This window comes from Melanaphis sacchari, unplaced genomic scaffold (genome assembly GCF_002803265.2).
Source record: "Melanaphis sacchari strain LSU unplaced genomic scaffold, SCAv2.0 Contig32_pilon_pilon, whole genome shotgun sequence".
NCBI lineage: Eukaryota > Metazoa > Arthropoda > Insecta > Hemiptera > Aphididae > Melanaphis > Melanaphis sacchari.
The window spans coordinates 193,991-218,760 of record NW_020271199.1 but is presented as its reverse complement, the minus strand read 5'-3'; the positions used below and the strand labels follow the sequence as shown (position 1 = coordinate 218,760).

Here is a 24,770-nt window from a genome sequence, read left to right as displayed (position 1 = left end):
TAATGCCCATACGATGAGTAATTAAATATTTTGTACATTTTTGTATATTGTGTTTTTGTTCGTCATTTGTTATTCGTTAATCGACCATATCCGTTATTATGTCATCGGTTCATCACATTTACAGCTATGTCGTCTGTCGTGTAGTTCCTAAAAGTTGGACTTGTCCCAACTCTATACATTTTCAAATAGATCTCGGTCAATGAATAACACCGTCATAGTAATAAATAAATCAATTAAATATTAATGTAGTAATAAATTATACATCTATTGTGTGGTAATACAATAATATATTATGATTTATCAAAATACGAGTAAAAACCACATAACACAGCAACCGACATAGTTGTTAACCCAGCCTTATATACAAGCCCAGATTATTTTAGGGACCTATCTTTATCTTTGATATAAATATATATTTTTAATGCGTTTAAAAAAGTTTAAAAAAATCATTCAGTGGATACAGTAGATAATTAATAATTATAAAATAAAAATGTTCTTAATTTCATATTACGAAAAATTACTTAATACTAAATTTTATTTTAATAATTGGTAGCGTGTAGTAACAATTAATATTAAATATTCTTAATCAATTCACATGAAGTGCCTATATATAATAAAAATAATTGTTCGACCGAAAGAGCATTTTTCAAATTAACAAGAATTAAAAATAAATATAGAACAAGTCAGACTAAAAAAAATTTAACATCATTAATGAGTAAAGATATTATATTCAGAAAATTATATTTTCTTTTTATTAAATTGATCAATTTCAATGAAACTATTCAACAATTTGCAAAAGAAAAAACCAAGGAAAAAAATGTAAATTATTATTATTTTTAACAAATACAGTGTTTATATATGTGTGTGTGTGTGAAAAGGTGCCCATAGAAAAATTCTCAAGGGGGGTAAATTTTATTTATGTTCATGAGATAGGAAAGGGTTTACAATTTAACATTATACTATTATATTTTATATATCTAACTGGAAGATTATGAAATAATAATTATTTAACCAATTAACCATGAAAGTAACTTATTGAATTTTAATTTGATTAATAATATCAATTTATTAAAATATTAAATTTAATTAAATATATTAAATATTTATTAAACACCAAATATATTTATTACTTGTTCTATGTATTCATTCGTTTTATCATCAATTGTTCTCTCTGTGTACGCTTACTATGCATAATCCATGAAGTTTATCTTCACTCATTGTACCTAGATCTTGTGTAAACAATTTTTCAACATTTTCCGGGGGGGGCTGTCCCCCCCTTTGCCCCCCCCCCCCTATATGAGTGCCCTTGTGTGTGTGTATAATAAATTATTACATAACTATTAATTTATATAGCCTTATATAGTTATATATATATATATTTATGCTAACAAAATTATACAATAATAATATTCAGTCTTTAAAATGTAGTGATACAATTTATTTTAAGTTTAAGTTGAAAGGGCGCCCACTAAGTTCATAGTGTCCTGGGGCCCAATCGATCTTTAATCCGGGCTTGCTTATATACTTATATGTGGCAAGTGTTAACAGTGTGGGTAAAATGTCAATTCAATAAAAAAATAAAACGCGGTTATTGTATGACGACCTGAATGTATATAACAACAACAACAACAACGATATAATATAAGATGTGCATATTATTATTTTTATTACTCAGTGTCTCGCGTATATACAGTGCGTGTGGCTGTGTAAGCAAGACTATCGACAGCCGCGCGAATGAAAAAACTTCGAGTAGGTATATTATTATTATTATTATTATTATTATTATTATTATTATTATATTGTTCTTATTTATTATTATAAGGGCACGCTACCATCACCACTGTGACCAAGTGGCAAACGCAAGTCCGCTTTGCCACTGCTCTCCTTTTGATTGTCGTCTCGTATAATATATTATTATTGTCGTCCTCGTAAAGCAGCCGCGCCTTTTCGCCACCCCGCATCGCAATCGTCCTTCCCTTCTACCTCTCTACCACGCACACACGCACCCATACGCTCGCGCAGTTGTTTTATACTTACTACCGTGGACCGAATGCGCGTGCGTGTACGATCGTCGTCGATCTCTCTCTCTTTTTCGCCTTCGTGCCAACGTTAACAATAATAACACTCGACTGGAATTGGCTATATACTCCTACTATATATATATATATATATATATATATATATATATATATAAACACACACACAGTAAGTACACTTGTCCCATCTGTCGAACGGCAATCTCGATGTCTCACTTCGTTTTTGACCTCTCTTTACTCCCCCCCCCTCACTTAACGATCACTCTCCGTACTATAACCTTCTCGCGCTCGTCCCGTATTTCTGTTCTACCGCTGTGGTAAAAAAATAATATATCAGTTTTCGCACGCAATACCTATCGGTTATTTTTCATTTTGTATCTCTTCTACTGCAGTTTATCCACTTCACGTCTCTGTTTTCTCGTTTTCTTACTGTCTCCGCACCATTCCTCTCGATTCCTCCCCATCCCTCGCCTGTGCGGTTCTGTCGTCTTAGAATTTCCGTGTTAATTAATAATACAACGTACTAACATTAAAAAAATAACGATAAAATCGTGTACATCTGTAATATTATTATCGTACTCGAGTATTATCGATCGATTTGAAGCCTGTGGAAGACGCGGTAAACAAAACCGTTAGGTTGATTATAATATTATATTACAATAATAACGTCAAGCACCTACCGCCTGTGTATATTTATAATATATTCATCGTGTTTTACGAAATAACAGAATCGTTTCAAGTGGATTATATCGACCCAACGTCGAAAATGTGTTGATTCTATACGTTTTGTCAGTTTGCCCCGTACGTAGAGTTTTAGATTACAAAATACAATAACAATAGGAAGTGATAAAAAAAAACACAATATATTTCGCGTGCACACACAACAGGCAATAATAATATTTTACTTTACACCATCAGTTGGTAAACAATCGACTTTGTATATTATGTAAACATAGTTCGAGCAATGTAGTATACCTAAGTAATTTACAGTGTTTACGCATGTATAGTATTATACACGTTACATGAAAAATCTTCTAACTTTTGTACCACAATATAGTTGTGTAAAAATTGCTGCTGTGGTTTTTTTTATGTAATGTTTTCTTAAACAGCTTGGTCCGAATTCCGATGAAATAACAACATAAAAAAATTATACATACTTACCTACATATATACGTATATGTATATATGTATAAACTATACGTATATATAGTTTATACATTATTGCATTATTTTGTTCAAGGGATTTTTTTTTAATAAAAAAAATAAAAACGTATAATTGATACGCTGCGTAATATTAATGTTGTATTATTACAAGGGTTAGAAGCAAGTCAGGGTGAAAATAAAAATAGACCACCCGAGAACTGGATGCACAGTGACGGTGGGAAGTGAGAAGAGATAGAAAGAGATAGAGTGAGAGTGTGAAACTGCAGTGAGAGAGAAATTGATAATAAATATAAAAAAAAAAAAAAACTAAAAAAACACGGACACGAACGGCGACCACCGCGTGACGTTTTGCTTGGTATATATATATTATATTATACATATTGTAGTCCCGGTGAATGGCGTGAAACTATATATACATTGTACTTAACATCCCTCGGGAGCTCTGACCCAATCGCGTTAATTATTAGCGCGCGGGTCTTTATCGCACAGGGGATTTGACTACGTCAAGGGCCATACGTACGCAGCCGGAGGGACGTGTATTTTATGTATATATCATAATATTCATAATCATTGTGACTACAATATTATACTTCTAGCGTGTGAGTATTTTACTATACATTATACGTCTATACCTATATTATATTATATGTATATATCTATGAGCGCTCGCGCGCGCTTGTGTGTGTGTGTTTGTTTGTTTATTTTCTGGTGGACTCGTGTCGAGGGATGTTATAAAATCTAAAAATACAGCTAAATAGTACATAATACATTAAATAGTCTGACAGTCATACATACCTGATGCTATAAACAAGCGTTTAATTATGTACTCGTAATTCAGTTTATTAATTAAAATATAAATATAGTAATTCAGTGATTCATGAAGAATGTTTTAGATACAATAATTTTGGTACATCTTAATATTTAACTGTTTTTTTTTCTAAATAAAAAATAAATGCATCTGTCATTTATCTAATTCAAAATTATTAAATATTTATATCATAATCTTTATGCATATGAATTTTAGCTCTCAGCCTTTTTTTCATTATCTTGACGTGTATTTTTGCTATCTGTTTTGACTAGTCCTAAATTTGCTAACAAAGCTATTGGACATTATAGAAATGATAAAACTAGCGTCAAGTCATGCCCTTAAAGAATACAAAGATCACGACCGCCTCCCCCGATTTGTTTTTGCATAATTTTCCTAAGAGGGAAAAATATTATTCAAATGTATTCATGTATATGTAATCCTGTTCGTTACAAATACTACCACATCTATAATATATAGTAACTATATACACTTTAATATTATACACCCTCAACAATACATTTTCCATTTTCAAAAACAAAATGATACAACTGCAATTTAGCATAATGTATCTCACCCACGCTCATCAGTTATAATAATATGATTCGACGTATGATGGTATTACTTAAAGACACGCATACTGAATATAAATATAATATATATATTATATATACACGAATGAATACGGCAGGATCCGAAGATTTATCGTATTATGTTATTCCGGCTTTAGATCAGCACTCGCGTCATATTCGAGTCGACATATTATTATATTATGTATGTTATTTAGCTCAAACAATAAAAATGAATTTTTAGACTGTTGCAATGGTGGTTCACTGATATAGATTATAATAATAGATAATATATTATAATAATTATAATTAGGGCTCGGATTTCAATGCATTTGCATCTTTTTTTTCGAATGTCTTACACAATGCTTTCTAAGCTACAAATTATTTCAAGTACTCCGTGTTCTAATCACAATATTTTTTTGGGGCATTTTTTGACGGTTTTAATGTATTTTTAAATTTTTTAGGATATTTTTGACTTATTTTTCATATTATGACTAAAAATTGACTTTATTGGAATATAAGTACCTATTATAAACACTAATTAGTACTTAATACGTTTTATAAATTATTTTCATTATTAACTTAATGTTTTACTCATTTTTTGATTTTTTATACCATGCTTTTTTACATAATAATTCAAATTTATATAATATATAATGTATTTTTTGAAAGAACATTTTTTTAATATTTTAAAGACATTTTTCAGTGTCATTTTAATATATTTTTTAATAGGATATTTTTCGGTATTTTTAAGGGTATTTATATTCGAGCCCTAATAATGGCAAATTAACAAAATGGGAACTTAATATAATCCCCGGCAATATATATATATATATATATAGAATGCTATGTAAGTAGACTAGACTGAATAAAAATTATAATATTATATAGCCTTGGCTCTTTATACAGTAACTTAAATGGTATCGTAAAATATGAAATTATATTTAGATACAGGTTACTAAAATAAACAAATTAAAAATTAAAGTTAAAAAAAATTATGATTTTATATTTTACTATTATTTATTGAAACATGAAGTACTTGATTTACTTACATCACATTTAACTATAAAAAATTTGTGCAGAAAATTGAACTTTATGTTTAGGTACCTATTCGTAATTCGTTATATACATAAATCACAATATTTAATTACTGAAGTTAATGATTGTTAAGTTATGGATATTAATATGCTCACTGCGTAATAATACACGATTATAAAATTAATAAGAAATTACTTAATATGAGTAGATGTATATACTTTAAGTAGGTAGGAGGTGGTAGATACAATGAAAATGATAGATTAAAAATTTATATTTTTAAAATTTGAAAATTTATAAATGACCAACTTTTTAAAATAAAGGTATATGAAAAACATATTGAGATCATTGTGTAAAATTTGCGATATTATGTAAGCTTTATGTTCTAGCAAATAAAATTTGTAACGATTTAAAATTGCGTTCGGACGCAAACTATTCTCTTAGTGTGTTTTAACTTCAAAGCGCCTTTATCTATAATAATTACTTATAAGTATTAAGTAATAAACTAAAAACAAAAAAATGTAACATAAATTGTTGTTTCAATTGTTTAATATTATTTGATAAAATAATATAAAATGCATAATTGTTTACATTGCATCCGAAAATCCAGACATTATTTAGAATTTTGACACTCTATGTAAAGCTTTGATACTTTCTTTATTACCCCTCTAATTAAATAAATCATCCGTAATTAATTGGATACAAAAAGTTTGCAACAACTTCACTGAATATTTGATAAATTTATGTCAAGTATTCAGTTTTCTTTGTCATTTAATAATTTTCGAATTTATGAACATAAAGAAATAGTGAAAAGTTAATTTTTTAAATTTTAAATACGTATTTATTTTATTGAAGCTCTTGATTTTATAACATTAAAAATATTATCGTGTAACAATGTTATTATCATAACAATGCACCTATTGCTATTATATAAACTATTTTTTTTTTTTTTTTTTATTTTTTATTTAATTAATTTAAATATATATACATAAATACATTTAAATATACAACTCCTGTAAGCATAACTTGTGATATGGAGTAGAGAGTTACATTCTTATTTATTTATTGTTTTTTATTATTATTCATTCAATTTGATTTAAAATTACGGCATAATCATAGGTATTATACTTAATGTATACAAAACAAAAAAAAAAAATTAAAAACATAAATTATTACTAAAAATCATCATGAAACAATTTTACAAAGATTACACGTAACATGTCACGTCAAAAATTGTAAATTTATATACCTAAGTTTAGATGACAAAGTCAGGAAAACTTTTACATAAAAAAAAAAAAAGTCACGTAATCACAAAAGATAAGATATATATATATATCACGTATTTTTGAGTTAATTAATTAATTTTTAATAAAGCCACTTATAAACTATAAACCTAAACCATCATATACTATAATGAAACTGAAAATAAAATTTAAGATTAATATTAAAATTATTTCATCATTCAGTTAAGGATACCAACATCTTAGGTAAATCTATTTGACTGACTTGACTAATAAAAACAGTTTTAAAATGATTAAAATTTAAAATAACTATATGTTGTAGACATTAACATGTTGCCTAGTCTAAATTTCTTAAAATTCGCCATTTGAGTGCCCCTTAAAAATACGTTCTGGTATTGCCCTGGAACAGTTTTCCATGATATTTACACGATATGCCCGTAAATCGATCGTTATTATTTTTTACCGTTAGATTTTTTGAACAGGACACCAGTCCAACTATAATATTATGGTCGTATTTTATAACGTACACAGCACACGAACGAGACGATAACCAGATTTCATCCCCCTCAACCTACCCCTCCGTTGGTCTTAAATTCGGATCCCGTGTATGATAATGACGTGCGCATTGTTCGCGGTACGCAAAATTAAATCTAATAATATGGGTGCGTAAGTGACGCCGCCGCCCTCGAGGCGAAACGGATATAATATTGTAAACTGTGCCGCCGCTGCCGTCTATCCGGAAAACGCAAGTCACCGGTGGCAGCAATGTGTGCACGACCATCAGGCCGGGGATATATCGCGTAATCTCGTTATAGAATGCGCTCACTCTGTATATAATACGCGTAAAGTACAATGATTCATGGGTCATACACGCCGGAGCAGAATTATTATTATTATGATGTACATCACGCAACGAGAGCCGGGCCACCCGCTTGCACGTGTCAAACGACAACGGGCGCACTCCGTCTGTATTACAAAATATCGTCGTTCGTATAATTATTAATTATTATTATTATTATTTAATACTATTATTATATAGTTTCGTTTCATGTTATTACATTCGACCGTTATGGTGCAACCGACGATGAGATAATAATTGTAATAAAGTTTTAACTACGTTCACAAGTGACGCCGTGCGCTGCATTTGCAGCAGGTGCTTCAAACATTTAATGCGCATTATAAATTGTTTATGTACCATTATCGATTTAAGGGAAAAAGTTATTATCATTGTAATTATATACGATTGCGTGTATGATGTGTGTACTGAACGAAATGTAACGACGGACTTAAGATTCAGTATTGTGGATAGGTTGAGCAAACCCTGAGATTTATTTTTAAAATTCCAACCTTTAAATGTATTATATTAAAACGATTAAATCAATAGTAGGTTTATAACGGGTTTGAAAAAGAAAATACACTAGTAATCTTCGTTATATAACATTGCTGTTGCAAATTAATAAATTGTCTAGTGAACAATGATGTTGTTTTAAATCTAATTAGTATTGTCTTATTACAATAGTCTATATATTGACGACTGGTGACGTTGAGTTGCCTATATCCGCAATTATCGTGTTTGATACGTTATTCTAATTACCTATAGTGTTTAAAAGTCATTATGACAGTGGTCGATCGTACTTTTAAAGCTTTTATTATTTGTGATTTGTATTTACCTTGAGATATAATTGTCATTTTTTTTTTTTTGTTATTGAAATTTTCGCATAAAATTCTAATAACAAAATGAAAGTTGTCATTCTTATTACCTATTAAAATATTAAGTTTACCTGTATCATAAATTCATAAGTATAAATGACAAAATCTGTCAAACTTTGCGTAGTGGAAAAATCCAACTTCTATTGATACAGTGTATGGTATTGGTGAATTTCAGTTTAAAAGTATATTTATTTTATACTCGTGTTTTTGTTTGTTTATTTGCTAAACATTAATATTTTATATTATTATAATTATTATAAATGCAATTGGTGTAACTACACGGTCAAATTGGTCTGAGCTAACTTCCTCTTAGAATTACAGATTTAATACTGTTAATTAACTGTGGTTCTGTCGGAAAAAATTTAATAAGCCTCTGTAAAAACCAGGCAGATGGTGTGAATTTTATCGCTCAATTATCCAGAGACAGGAGTTAGGCTAATAAAACTATGCTAAAAATGTACTTCGTTATATGTTCTATGTATTTTAAAAAAGCTGCTTGACAACTAGATAGTCGTTCTAACTTTCAGAGCTAAACTCGTTATCGAAATATTTATTTCAGTGTTACTTATATACGTAGACTATTGTTATTCATAGTGTAATGTGAAACGCGATAAAATATTTAATACAATATTATATTGTATACCATGTGTATAATGTACATTAAAATGTTAAAGTAATCTGTAATCGCGTGCGATTGATGAGTAGTGACAGTTCTATGGTTCAGTTTTTATTTTATTGGGCGATGGTACGGGGGACGGTATTTATTTCGACGTGAATTGATAATTTTTCGTCGTTTCTTTAATGCCAAATGTATTGTATATTATATGTCGCAGGATTTGCGGTATCGGTTAAGCCATTTATACCACCACACCCATCACATATATACCGGAACGTCACACCAAATAACATTATCGTCGTATAATATAGTACCCTTTGGCAAACATTGACGGAAACAACGCACCGTATAAGCCAATAGTTGGCATACATATTTTGTTTTGTATACATGTCAAACGTGACGCTCGGAACCCACCGCACACACAGTAGACGGAATCCGTTTATATAACCGCCGACCGCGTGAAACGGTGTCGAGTTACGTACATGTATATACGTATAATAATAATATAACGTAAACATATACGACACTCTGTTAATAACACCGTGGTGAGCTCATTAACGCTACAGTCTGTTTTACTGGGCTACCACGTAAAATCGAATTTAGATAATATTAATATATTAGGTATACACACACAGTCCTTATTATAGTGTATACCTACTGCTGCAATCGCAAACTGCAGCGCACATCAAGCTCACACCATGAAATAGTAATATGATGTGTGTGCAAACTGCAACTTTATTAGTGCGTAATGACGGTAAAAATTTTGTGCGTAGCGATATATGTTTAAGTATTATTGTACTTTATAATATATACGCGTATATTATATGTATATAAACTGTGGAGAGAATATTGGACGATATATATATACGCTACTGCAGGGACAACGGCCAGTGCACCCTAAATAGTAGTGCCGCACTGAACAATTTGCGGAGTCTCGCCGGGGGAATTGGTAGCGGAAAAAAAAATTTGTTCCATTGTCGACCGCTCGACGACCCTATGTTCACGCTATCCGTGATATTAGCTTTATTGCCCTCTTCTTGCGTACCGCACTCTGTCGTATAACGTATAGACAATAAATGCGTATATACATATAATATGTGCGTAGATAATAATAATCATATGGATTTATAATAATAATATCGCACCCAAGACGTATTATATAAAATACGAGAGAGCGTTAAGTGCCGGTCTGAAATGACTTCGTGTTTGCAGGCGCAGTGGTGGCCGTGCGTGTGTACGCGTGCGACGACGACTTTTATTGGAACACATAAATCATAATAAACGCCGCTCCCGCGTCGGAGGCGGTTTAATAGTTTAATTTGACTATATGTCTTCTTATATAATAAGTAATAATATTAAATATATATATATACATATATCCTTTGCGGCGTTTGAAGGGTTCGATCAAATCTCCAAAGTCTGCGCGTATATTGCTCTCAGCCGCTGCAGTACAACAGCGTACGTCTGCCAAATCGCACACGTCACTTTATGATTTACAATATAATAATTGTATTATAATAAGCACGTGTATAGGTGATGTATCGAAGAGACCCTTTGAGTAGAATAGATTCTGTATCGTCGATCTATAATAAGGCATTATTGGTAGTATTCATAAAACCGCATTTTCTATAACCAACAGTAACTCTATAATAATAAAAAATATATTCATTTTTAGTTGAAAATAAATCACTATGTATTACGTAAGCACTCTCTTCAAAATGTAAAATTTTAAAATTATATTTCAAAATACATATTTTTGAATATCTACTGTGCCAAGTTCTAACACCATAATTATGCAATCAACTTGGTTGAGATGGAATCACACTTATACAAAAACATTGCCTTTATTAATATAGAAGATAATATTATAATACAAATATGTAATAATATGAAGATTTGTGAATTATTTCTATTTTATATATTTCTACATACATATAATAAAATATCTTAGTTCATTTTGATTGACTAAATTAAAATTACTTACTTTACATCTTTTGGTGCATTTAGATCTTTATTTACTATATACTCAATCTAACTAAATCAGAACTACATACATTTTGAAAACCGTCTAATCTTCGAACGTGAACAGCTATTTTTTAATATATATTTATCATAATAAATTTGAAACCATCATATTAGAGAGAACGTAATTTTATCCTATTTTACTTAAAACATGTATTTTAATTCTGTCTATACACTTTTAAAACGTTGTAATAGATTTAATAACTTAAAAACATCCAATAATTTTTTTTAGATTTTATTCGTTTGAATTAAAAAAATACATTAAATACAAGCATTATTGAATTAGTATTGCTAGATGCGAACATAGCTTCTTAATTACTTAGAATTTTAAACCTTAAAGAAACCTATATTTAAGTTTTTCCGATCATTCCATTCCGTATAAATATATCTACGCCTCTAGATTACTAGAACGAGTATAGTTTATTGACTTTTATAAAAAAAAAAATAACACAAGATTGTAATTTATGATCGGTGAAAACATAATTTAATTTTAAGAACATATTTATATTATAATATATCTAAGATATAGCCACTCGGAATATTAATTGTTTGACGCATATTTTTAGCCGCAAATCGAGACGGGGAGTTTTTAATAATGTGAAAATCAAAATTTTAAGCAATGACTGTTCATATTTATCACGTTAAGAGACGCTATTATTAACTGTGTATATCAGTATATATAGTATACGCATGCTCACATTAATTATGTGTTTAATAATAATAAAACTACTCATACCATGTTTTAGTACCGTAGTATAATATACGGTAAGTCTAAGCACTTATATATTAATAATATTATACTCGTATATGAATGACGGTGCGGTGCGCGGTGTGTATAAGACGTTTGAGGTAAGCGGTAAAAGTGAAAAAGCAGAAAAAAAAATCGACAAATTGATATATAATATATAGCCGCACGCGCGGATCTACATTACGTAATCTATATAAGTCCTCCGGGATACCCTATATAGTGTTGTGCGAGACGAATCCGGGAGCTGATATATTGACGACTGTTTGATAAATAAGATATAAGATGGAGGGAATGTCGGGCACGTACGGAATTTGATAAGACGATGAACACATTTAAAAATCCCAGGACTTTATTACTGAACCGAATGCTGTATACACGCGCATGTATAAAGCAATCGGAACGGCGGTCTCGACGGAGCGCGTGTATCCGTATATACCTATAGGTATTTATTGATATGTGGTACGGGTCTCGAGGGTGGGTGTAGTGCAAAACTACGGTAGCAGGAGAGTGAAGGGACGAGGTGAGAAAAACGCGTGCTCGTTGATCTGTATAATGGAAATCTTGGCTCGGAATCAATCAACGTCCGCGCGTATAACACGCTACACATATATACACAGACGCACACTAATTTATGTATTATATACTACCACTCTCGTTTCAACTAAGGCCCGATCGCTACCCCCTTGCCGGTTTAAACGATGTGCTTTTTTTACTTTGTGTCCGATTGCAAACGTGTGCACACGTTTCACGAATACGTGGCGCTCATACAGGCAATACCCTCCCTAACCAACATCAGCCCACTACCCTTATGATATTATATAAATACCTGTATATTGTGTATGTGTGTGTATATATATATATATATAAATTCATAGCACGTGTGCCTATTTTATATAAGTATGTTTATGCTATTTACTTTGTTCGCAGCGTTTTATTTGAACTGCTGTGCAATCGTTTTTACACACACCGTTTTTTATCTACCCGGGCCTTAACATTTTTTTTTTTTATAAATCTTTTCCGAGAATTTCCAACGTGGTATTTTTTTACCGCCTATCGCGTACCTCGATTCAACGTTTCTATCAATTTGTCATTATGACATTTAATAATACTATATTATATATATATATTATTAGGTAGTAAAATATCGTATATTGTACAAGAAATGTTATCATTCAAGCAGCTTTATTGTTTTGTATTTGAAATAATTTTAGCGTTAGTTTTATTCCAAAATAAAATTAATATTATCACTTAATTTATCCATGACAATATAAAACCATATTTTTTAAATGAATATATGCATATGAGCTTAAAATGTTAGATATCAATTTTTACGAGAGTGGCATAACTATAGTATAAAATATTAATGTAAAAATTGAATGAACTTACTGATAAGTTAAAATTCCACAAAATATATTTGAAATATTTTTATCAACTTTTTTATTTAAATTAACATATTTTAGCTTATTTAAAAATAATTACAGTATACCTAATTCAGTTTTCAGATAAGTTTAAATAAACTAAAAATTATTAATTCATTTTTAATACATTACATACTTTTATCATCTGAAAAATCTATTAGGAATTCATCAATTTTTTGGCTAAGGAAATTTTTTATTAAATATATATATAATATATATACAAGCAAATAATACCTACAATTAATTATCTCTATAGCACAATAATATTTACAAATATCAACACTATTGTTGTAGGACCATCAACTACAAATTCGCTATCATACATTAAGTTAAAATTGTATTTAGTTGTTAAATTTCATTAATTTAAGTACTTTAAATTTTAAAAATAAAATATTAATTCATTAAAATCTGAAAATAACATAGATTTTTCATTCGGATTTTCCAGAAACTGGAAAGTTGAACATTTGTTTCTGGTCTCCATAAATTTGGTTATTGGACAACAATGTGTTTACTTATAACTTATTTATTTCATGTTTGTCATAATATAATTAATCCATATATAAACCTCATACTACGGCTAATTTTGAGCCTATTATTATTAAATAATTTGTTTATTTTTACAACTAGTTTATTATTTTCATGCATTTCTAGTTATTATAAACTTTTATTAGTGTTATTGCTGATTTCTGCAGTTTTAATATAAAATTTGTAAATTTTAGTTGTAGATGTTAAATAACAGTTTCAATTAATATTCATGCTTTTTTTTGAGTTATAATTCAGATAAAAATATGTCGACTTTGTAATGCCTGGACAAACGACTGCAGCATATAAAATAATAAAATATGCTGATTACATAGTCAGTTTTTATTATCTGTTCAATATTCATACAATATATATGTATTCATGAAGTTAAGAGTGTAAAATCGTTTTGGTGATTAATAGAAACGTTATTGACCGCAGTATTTTTGTTTGTAAAGATCTCTGCATTCATTTTTACCCGTCATTGAATTTTGAGCTTCATATAAATATTAACTTCCAATGGCAAATCTTTAAAAGTTTCAAGATTTTTAAGAAAATAAATAATACCAATCAGTTCACATAATATTAAATTACCGGATACTATAATTTACGTAAAATATACTTGAATGTAGAGTGGTATCTTTATAACATTTTTATTTAGCTAGGTTAGATAAATAATTTTAGTTATTATTTATTTTTTGTACGAAATATGTTGGTTGATGCTATTGTTTTGTCGACCAAATGAGGGCGTGCACTTTATATCCTCAATGATATTAGATGCATTTGCAGATCTATTCTAACATTAAATTACACGTCTCTCCCTTTTTCTCCGAATACTATTATGTTTTTCGTGCACCTATCTATTCTAACTTTTATGGATATTAACCACCCTTCATACATAGTGTTTATAGATATTTGAATAACTATATGATCTGTGTAAATATACTTTTTTTAATTATAATAAGTTGTATATTTGTTTTTCATTTTCTGGTATACACAATATATTTATGTATTTACTTATTTTACTGTAAAAAAAAAAAATTGATAAAAAGATGGGCAAGTAGATCACTGTAAAGAATGTGTTCAATTTTAATTTAATAATAGATATACGAAAAACGATTCTTAGCAGAAACATTATTCTGTCACCAAGTTCATTCTATTATATGTTTTTTGATATTTTTATATTAGAGTAATTTTTTTTTAATATTACTTTTCTTTTTTTTTTTTCTGAAAACGTTAAAGTTATTTTATAATTATTGTTATAGTCATAAATATAATTTATAGATAGTTAGGTACAATATTATTTAGATTCTTAGTTTTAATATATACATTATTTATGACAAATATTATATTAAATTTTCAAATCTTTACTATTAAAATTAAAGATTTAAAAACATTTTCAGTACAAAATTATATATAGTTAGTAAATTTTCATGATTCCAAGTTAGTTAAATCAGATTTAATTTCCTACTAAGAACTATCCCCTAAATTGAAAATCGAAGTATTTTTATTGCCTCGAAATGTGATGACAAACATATACACATAAAAAAAAAACACATATTATTGTAAAATCAATACGTTCAGCACTTTGCTAGAATCTAAAATAATATTAATATAATACATTATTTGATGCTGGTTATTTTATTTATTACTGAAAATATCACTTACACGGTTCTGCTAAACAAATTTATTATACTCATTTTTTCAATTATTTCTTTATAATAATAATATAGTTTCTACAGTAAGTCCATTTTGTGGATATCGTATTACTTAATATACAGTCTCGATCGTTTATTTGTTTGGTTATTTTGGTTGAAAACTCGGTAACATTCAACTGTTATCTAAAGTGTAGTCTGTATTGGGTATTACCGAAAATTTCAATGAAAATACTTTTGAATATATCAATTTTTTGCTACTATATATGTTATAATTTATGCACAACTAAAAAAATATCTGGCGATTCTGTTGCCAAAAAACTTAAAAATGCATATCGTGTTGTATAATTATATGTATGTATTATGTAAATCGTGCACGTTGTATAATCAATAATAGCACATTGTGCACGCATAGACACGTGAATATAATATTATAAATTCACAAATATATAAAATTATATTTATTATAGTGTGACCGTAAAATCATAAATATCTATGGAATAGGAACAAATAATATACATATATTATATTATATTTTAGTAGCACTTTAGCAGTACTGAACATAATATATAGTATCACAATGTGTTGGATGTTTAGAAACTAGTATATAGGAATATAATGTAGTATAATTTTATGATACAATATTGTTATTTATTTTATTATCCTACTGTTGGTATTTAGGTAATATATAGGTACACTGCGTTTTTATGATACTAACAACTCTATAGACATATCTTATACCTACTAGTTTAATAGATAGGTACATATTTTATTTTTGATTATTGGTACCTATATCATATAATATTTTATTATGTTAGTATTACATATACCTAGTGTTATAATATGCTTATTATAAACACAAATATAAATCACGTTCCGCTTTGGTATATTTTCTACGTCACGAGCTATTTTTACCGACTTTTTGGTAACAAAAAATATCATTTAACAACTAACAATAATACCTACAGCATATACAGCGTAAAGTAATTTATTAGATTATTTATATGTATTCATAATATACACGATATAATATAGATGATATAATATACCGTGTGCTTCGTGGTAAAAAATGGATAATACGTTTTTCGTAAAAACGACTCGATTTATAATAATTTTACTCCGGAGGTTTTTGTAAAATGATCGGTTTCACGAGTACATATGGCTGCCTCCTTGATAATCATACCTATAACTATAAAGTATGGCTTGTTCTACACACACACACTACACATTTATATACATACCGTAAGCGTTGTGGTAAGCCCCTGGGGGAAACCTATATTTCGCATTCCAAAGTGGCTCTTGGTTTGGGATTCTGCATTTACACAATATAGGAATATATAATATTAAAGCTTCTACTGTCTCTGTATATTATATATATGCATAAACATATTAGACACATACAAATATACATAATATTAGATACGTTATACGTGTATTTAACATATTATAATGTTATATTATTATTATACAACATTTGCTAGTATAGGTACCGAGGTATTGATGAAAACTCAACTACCCTAATTACGTATACATATTATACATTACCTATTTTATGTCAAAATAAATAATTAATAATCATATATTAATTGTGAACACATTTATATAAGTTTAGTATATGATCTTGCACTTTTCAGCGGAGTGCAGTTTGAAGTCAATATCTGATGACGAATATTATCTAAACTATTTATTATTACCTATACCTGCGCTGCTTATAGTAAAATTTAACACTTTTCTCATTTAGCCTGAAAAACTTTTAAAACTTTATAAGTTTAATTAGATATATGTAGGCGTTATAAAATTGCACTCTCGCAAATATTCTTGTATATATAAATATATTCTAGAGAAAATTTTCTTTTTTATACATTCCAATCAATTTATAATTTTGGTTAAATTATTATTGTTATAGATAATAAAGTAGAATTCCAAGTTTATTTCATTATTACATTCAAGTAAATAATAAATTACTATGTATAGAAAATATATAAAAATATATTATTATAATGTTTGAATTATGACAAACGATAGCATTTTTGCTCCGTCTTGTTGAACATAATAAAAATATTCATACCTATGTGAATGAGTTTATTCTTCTCTATAACAGTTTATAGGAGAATGTATACTTATATGAAGTTTTATAATCTCATTCACGCCTAGAATATTCTCGCAGTTCACAACACTATAACTCAAGTGGTTTTTTCACCGCGGTTTTCTATTATTCATCATATATATTATCATACATATTATCCGTTTCGCGCTCTTGTACGACAATGATGATTTTTTATCAGTGTAAGATAGTCTACTTCGACCCTCTCCCGATTCCACTTTTTCAAAGATATATTCATATCTATTATAGGTAAGTCGTCACAGCTATAATATTATGACGGTACCTATAATATATCACACCTCTGTCGCTTGTAGGTACCTACATTGTACATAATATCATCGTTCACACACACACACACACACACACACAAAATAGGAACAACTGCATTATTATTTTAAAGTTCTAGCTATAAACATTGTTATTATACAACCTGCAGTGACCTCTATAATATATTATACATATTATTATCATATATATTGTATATATACAATGTGCGACGGATATTCCCTCGGGGCCGTTATCTGCGTTCACATACGATAGCAATATAATAATATAATATTACGAAATATCGGCGGCGGGTCGAAACGCTGTACGGGGTGGGCGACTGTCGGTGGTGCGCTGCGGCGACAGCGGCGGCGGCGAGGCGGCGTGACACGGGTGAACGGCGGGCTGCAGCGCAGTGGCAATAATAGAAACCTCGGTTGGGTGCAGTGATTGGCCGCGCACCGGCTCCACCCATTCAGCCGAGAGCTCACACACGTACGCAAGCACACACACGCACGCTCAATCGCGCGCACACAACCGCTCCGACTTGTAAACTGCGTGTAATTTGCTCGCGCGTGTGTGTGCGCAAACCGTTTTTGTTCGGCATGCGTCGCGAAAATGACGAAGAACGGGCGCGGTGTAGTAGTTGTGGTAGTTGTGGTGGTGGTGGCGGTGGTGGAGGTGGTGGTGACGGCGACGGCGCGGCGGAGGTGCAGATGGCGGGATGCTGCGACGACGGCGGTGGAGGTGGCTGCAGAAAGGCGTCCGTAATCGTAACCATGGTAACGGTTTCGGCCTAAGAGAACTTCATTAGGAGCTGCTATATACCGTTCAATCACGCCGCCGCCACCGCCACCGTTGCCTATACTTATACATATATATATATATGTGTGTGTGTGTGTGTATATGTAAAATAATATATATATATATATATAATGGATGTGCGGCAAACGCGAAAATCCCCGGGCCGTCGAATACCTCCGCAGGATCGAGCACGTCGTCACCGCATCCTCCGCGGTCTACACAAAATAATATATACGCTTATTTGTATGCCGAAATGTAGAAGAGATGCTATATTTATATATGTTCTATTTATCTATTGAATTTACATACGAGTGAACGTGTGGTATATTATTTTATTAAACACAAATCATCTGTAAATATAAGTCATCATCAATTATCAATAGATAATGTGTATTATTGTGTTGATAATAATTAAAAATTGAACACGTTACATGCTAAAACGGGATCGGTATACTGCTTAAAATTGGTAAATATTGCGTTCAATCGTAATTATTTCTGTTAGTTTTTACCTAATCTTATTGCAAGCTTTAAAATATTTTACAAAAGACACACTATAATATTATACTGTCATAACTCATAAGCGTTTATATACATTGTATTCATTGTTATAAGCGTGCTGTTTTGACGATGCAATTCTTAGTGTGACTTAACTAGTAATACTAATTAGTAATTTAAGTGTTTTCAATTACTAATAATCACTATATAGATATTATCATTTAGATATTAAGATAATATAATAAAAATTATACTATACCTACAGCACATTGTTTTGGGACCAAATGTAAGCAAACAATATTATAAGAAAACAATTTTCTGTAAGTTCCATAATCAAAATACGCATATTCATTTTATTTATATATATAATTAACTTTTTTTTCTCATGTAATAACTAAAAAAAAATATTTTAGTTACGCATATCATTTTGGTATTGGCTTAAGAAAACTACACTTATTTTTAAGTGACTATAATAGTTATGAAAATATAACGATATATTATTATTTTATAATTTAACCGTATTATAAATTTAATTAACAATTAACAAAGAGGTATATATATATATATATATATCATATGTATTATACAATGTAATATATTTAAGAAATATTTATTTTATTTTCAAAGATTTTAATATAATATATATTATATAGATCACCTTTTAGAATGTTCTAGAGTTTTATTTTAACTATAATAAAATTGTTAATTTTGATTTGATCATAACCTTACATATCTGTACCTATATATACACGGTAGTGTATATATATAATATACATACGAAGCGATGTAAGAATGTTATAAGCTCGACACGAGGGTTGAGCAGTTCTATTAAATAGGGCCCTGTGTGTGATACACTTCCTTGAAATCATCAATCAGTATAAATATGTCACGGCCATATCCATACAAAACAGAGTATAGATATAATATGTGTGTGTGTGTTTTCATTCAACGTCATGTAAACTTTTGCGGGATAACTGTATAACGAATCACATGGACATATAATAATATATTATTATGGATTTGGTTTTTATTCACGGTTACCGCGATTATTCGTAGAACATACGTATGTATGGTATAAAGGTAGGTACGTTGTAAAATAGTATAGATATAAAAAAAAAAAAAGTAATCTTATTTTTACTTACGAAAATGTAATTTCATACTATTTTATACAACGATTTGATGGATGTTTTCGTCGTAAATATTATGTTGTTGATAAAACTACAAGTGATTTTTAAACAGGGATCACTCATCGTTGTATATATATATAAACATATGTGTGTATAGTGTATGTATATAAAAGTAGTTACTTGTATAATAGTGCCCGCTGTGGCGCCAAAGTAAACATAAAAATATAAAGGATGGATATTAACATTGAATAGGTACTTACTAAAAATAAACATTAAATTAAATAATAAATTATTTTATTTTGAAATTGCTGCACCTAACCTAATGAAATTCAATATTTATTTATTTAATTAACAATAACAAATGCCAAACGAAAGTTTTAAAAACAAATAAATATTATTTACAGTAACTATAACAATATAAATATAATATATTCCTATACAAAAAAAAATTAGAAATAAATAGATAAAATTAATTTAAATAAGACGATATTACACTACTAACCCAATATACATAGGTAATTAATACTTATATAACTAATACAAATATATTAAATTTATATATAATAAGACCATAGGCATGATTATTTAAATGATCAAAAGAGATATAGAGTTTATTGGTAGATATATGAAAAAGAGAATGATTTCTAGACTAAAGGTAAAGGTCGTGTAAGTTAATGTTGAAAAGGAACTATATAAGGTGCCATTTAAGCACCAAATAAATATAATAAAGTGCACGTCCGCATTACGTAGCGGGTAAGACGATAGCATCAGTACTTTTCTAGCATACTTTTTCTGAAAAAGTAATCAATGTCTAAAATGATCTATATCTAGAAAATAAAGAATTTTAATTTAGTGAATATAAGAGAAAGTCATGACATGGAATTTGTCTACATAAACGCTAAGATACTTAACCATTAACTACTACCATTAAATACTTACCATTATACCCAAGTGGTTAAAATTTCGAGATCAGATTAAAGAGTATTATAATTATGCGGACCATAAATTTTAAGGAAAACATAATATATCATCCACTATAGTAACGAAGCTTATTATTTGTGATAATCTACTTATATTGGTAACTGAGTTGGCAACTATAATAAAAATAGGAACACTAGCTCATAGATGTTTTCTTTGAGAGACCCTAATATAATCAAGAAATATCTCCTTATATTTTTACTTTTTTTAAATATTCAAAGTCCTGTTTTCATGCGACATTTTAAATACCAATAACTTAACCATACCGATACTCTACCAGCTGATCTACTTATCCATTTTGTGTATTTTAGGTCAAAAACTTGTAATTTTGTACACACACACATATATATATATATATATTATATAATTTAATTTTCAGTACTACTAACACTCAGTATAATATATAATATATACTGTATATTTCACTTATTATTATTGTACACAAATATATAACTTTATGTATGTATCTTATAAAATATAGTTTTCTCACATTTTATAGATACTTTTAAGTATAACTATACGCATTAAATTATTGCAAAAAGTATTATCACATTCGCGCAGTTTTCTATTATTTTATTTGCGTTGTAAACCTAAATCCTAATTTTTTATGCACAAGAATGGCTATATTAAACTTGTTTTATGGTTTAAAATTGTGATAAAGAATAGTTTTCTAAGTAAATAATACGTATGAATATTTAATGTTTAACACAAATAATCTTTTAAAGTTTAGCAAAAAATAGTGAAATTTTGTGCACTCTGCATAAAGTAGGTACAGGAAAAATGTATTTCTTTTTATACATTTTATTTATTACCACATCGCTTTTCTCATCATAATACGCACTTACTATATTGTTAAAGCACTTAAATGATTTAAAAAAAACAAATGTATTATCATTATGCTTTTAATACTTTTTACTAAAATCTTAAATGTAGGACAATATAATATAATATATTGTCTTATCATAGTAAAAACTAATAGGTACTACATACAAAAATGTAAATCTTGGGAAAATGGATTTTTTTTTTAATTTTTTTATTTTTTTAGTTATTAAAAAAATTATTCAATAATATTTTAGTCGTTAGTTGTAGTAATTACTAATTTATCTCAAAAATATTTTTGGATAGTTTTATTTTTGTTAAATCAATTATTAATACCTTTTTGATAAAATTGATAGTAAATAGTGAATACTGTGTTTATGATATTCAAAATTTATCACATTTATAAATAAATAAATACTCTGTATATATATTTTCATATTATTTAAATAAAAATATATAAAGCTATACCTACTTATCGTTATCGGTTAATTTAGGGTTAGCAAATTAGCAGATAAATATATAGACATACAGTATATTCCATATTTATTCCCCCAAATAAATGTACTAAACAGATAGATAAGCATTAAGCATGTAACTATATAACATAATATATACTGTGTTTTATTTTAGAATAAAAAAATATGTCATTATGTCATTATTTACAACTTATTTGTCTAGCATTTGGTAATATATTGGTATAGATACTACATAATTAATGTTTATTTTTACGATCTAAATTATGTTTCACTGTATTTTAAACTAATAAAATCGATTTAAAAGGTTCAATAAACTATACGTCGATAATTTATAGATTTGAAGTCAAGTTTTTAAGTATATAATTATTTTAATAATGCGATTTGTAAATTGTGAGTTTTATAGTCCTATATTAAATATTTATATATATTCGTCTCTTTATATTACGCATTAATGAGTAAATTTCAGAATCCGAATTACTGGACAAAATCTAAGATTATGAGAGTCACTTTGACTATACATTGTTTTGATCAATATTAAATTTATCATATATATTCATCATGTAATGATAAAATGTTGCCAAGAATATTTCATTAAATAAATTAACGTATACTCCAGTCGCTACTCAGGAGATTTCCGTCTATAAAATTACCATTTACCATTAATATATATATATATGTACAATGTTATTGAAATTTATATTTCATTAAGTAAATGTCTTATACGTTATTCGGTTTACAGGTGAGAAACCGCACAAATGTCAAGTGTGCGGCAAAGCGTTCAGCCAGTCGTCAAATCTAATTACGCATAGCCGGAAGCATACTGGGTATAAACCGTTTGCATGCGACCTGTGCGGTCGTGCTTTTCAACGTAAAGTCGATCTCCGCAGGCACAAGGAAACGCAACACACTGATTTCCGGTCGGGAAATCTCACGTAAGCCAACCACCCACTTCACCACACACACACACACAAAAAAAAAAAAATAAAAACAAAAAAAAATGTGTATAATAATTGTCGCGCATGTAACACTATATTATAATTCGCACCTGTATCCACTTTTACATTACATCGTTATACATTTACATGAATATATACTTATATATTATACTAAATATGTATATAAGTGTCTTATCGTTTCTTCTGTTTCTTTATTTTTAAACTTCATTGTTTACAAAGTTTTTCCAACTTCAATGGTCAATGGTAAATCATTATAATTAATTATTATTAGTATTATTATTATTATTGTCGTTATATTGAAATAAATATAAATCGTAGTCGCTGTGTGTACATAGTGTATCATAATATTTTATTAAATTGTACATGCGACGACGTGCGACGCCATGTATGGCATGTATTTCTTAAATTAATTTATATAATTCATATTATAATACTTAATATTGTGTATTTGTAATATATAATAAACACAAGTCTTATGCTAAGTATAAGATCAATGAGTATAAATATAGTTATATCATATATATCATTATGAACATGCTTTTAATAATTATTATATGTATCATATAACATATAATAGCTGTGTTCTTGTTTTCATACAAATGTTTCCATATTATTTATTTACGTATTTATTATCATTATTATTATTATTATTATTATTACTATTATCATTATTATTATATTATTATTTTTTTTTACCCTAAATAGTTACCTGTATTGTCTAGCTTTTCTTAATTAATAACAATTTTTAATGTATTTATAATATGTATTTTGTTTGATGTTTATGTAATTTACGACAATTTTGTTTTGTTGAATAAACAAACTTATCATTTTAACACATTTCGTTTCAATTGTCATTTGGAAAATTGAATAAAACAAATGCGTCGTTATCTGCATTGGCATTGAAACCGCATTCAAATTTTCTTCTTTGTATTTAAACCTTTGAATCTATTTTAATAATGTTTATTAAGAAAAACGTATTAAAAAAAATGTTAAGCTATACCAATGGTATAACATTTACTGCAATAGCAATACAGATTAAATTATAATCTACAGCTCACAAATCTTATACCTAACTAAATATTCATAGAAGTATGTTTTACTGTATTTGTCTTGATATTATTGTTACCTATTTTACTAATCAGAATAAATATTCTTTATCGTGGAATATGTATAAATTACTGCGAAATACAATAAAAAATAATGCATACC

At 28.5% G+C, this 24,770-nt stretch overlaps 1 protein-coding gene across 1 annotated transcript in view; it reads left to right on the top strand.

Moving 5' to 3' along the window:
- The window catches only part of LOC112596514 (protein glass-like), a 62,037-nt gene extending 37,944 nt beyond the window's left edge, over positions 1 to 24,093 (top strand). The window contains exon 5 of the mRNA XM_025342231.1: positions 23,345 to 24,093. Coding sequence (XP_025198016.1) covers positions 23,345 to 23,541 — 197 coding nt within the window. The 3' untranslated portion in view covers positions 23,542 to 24,093. The remainder of the gene's footprint in view (positions 1 to 23,344) is intronic.
- The last annotated feature ends 677 nt before the right edge of the window (positions 24,094 to 24,770 follow it).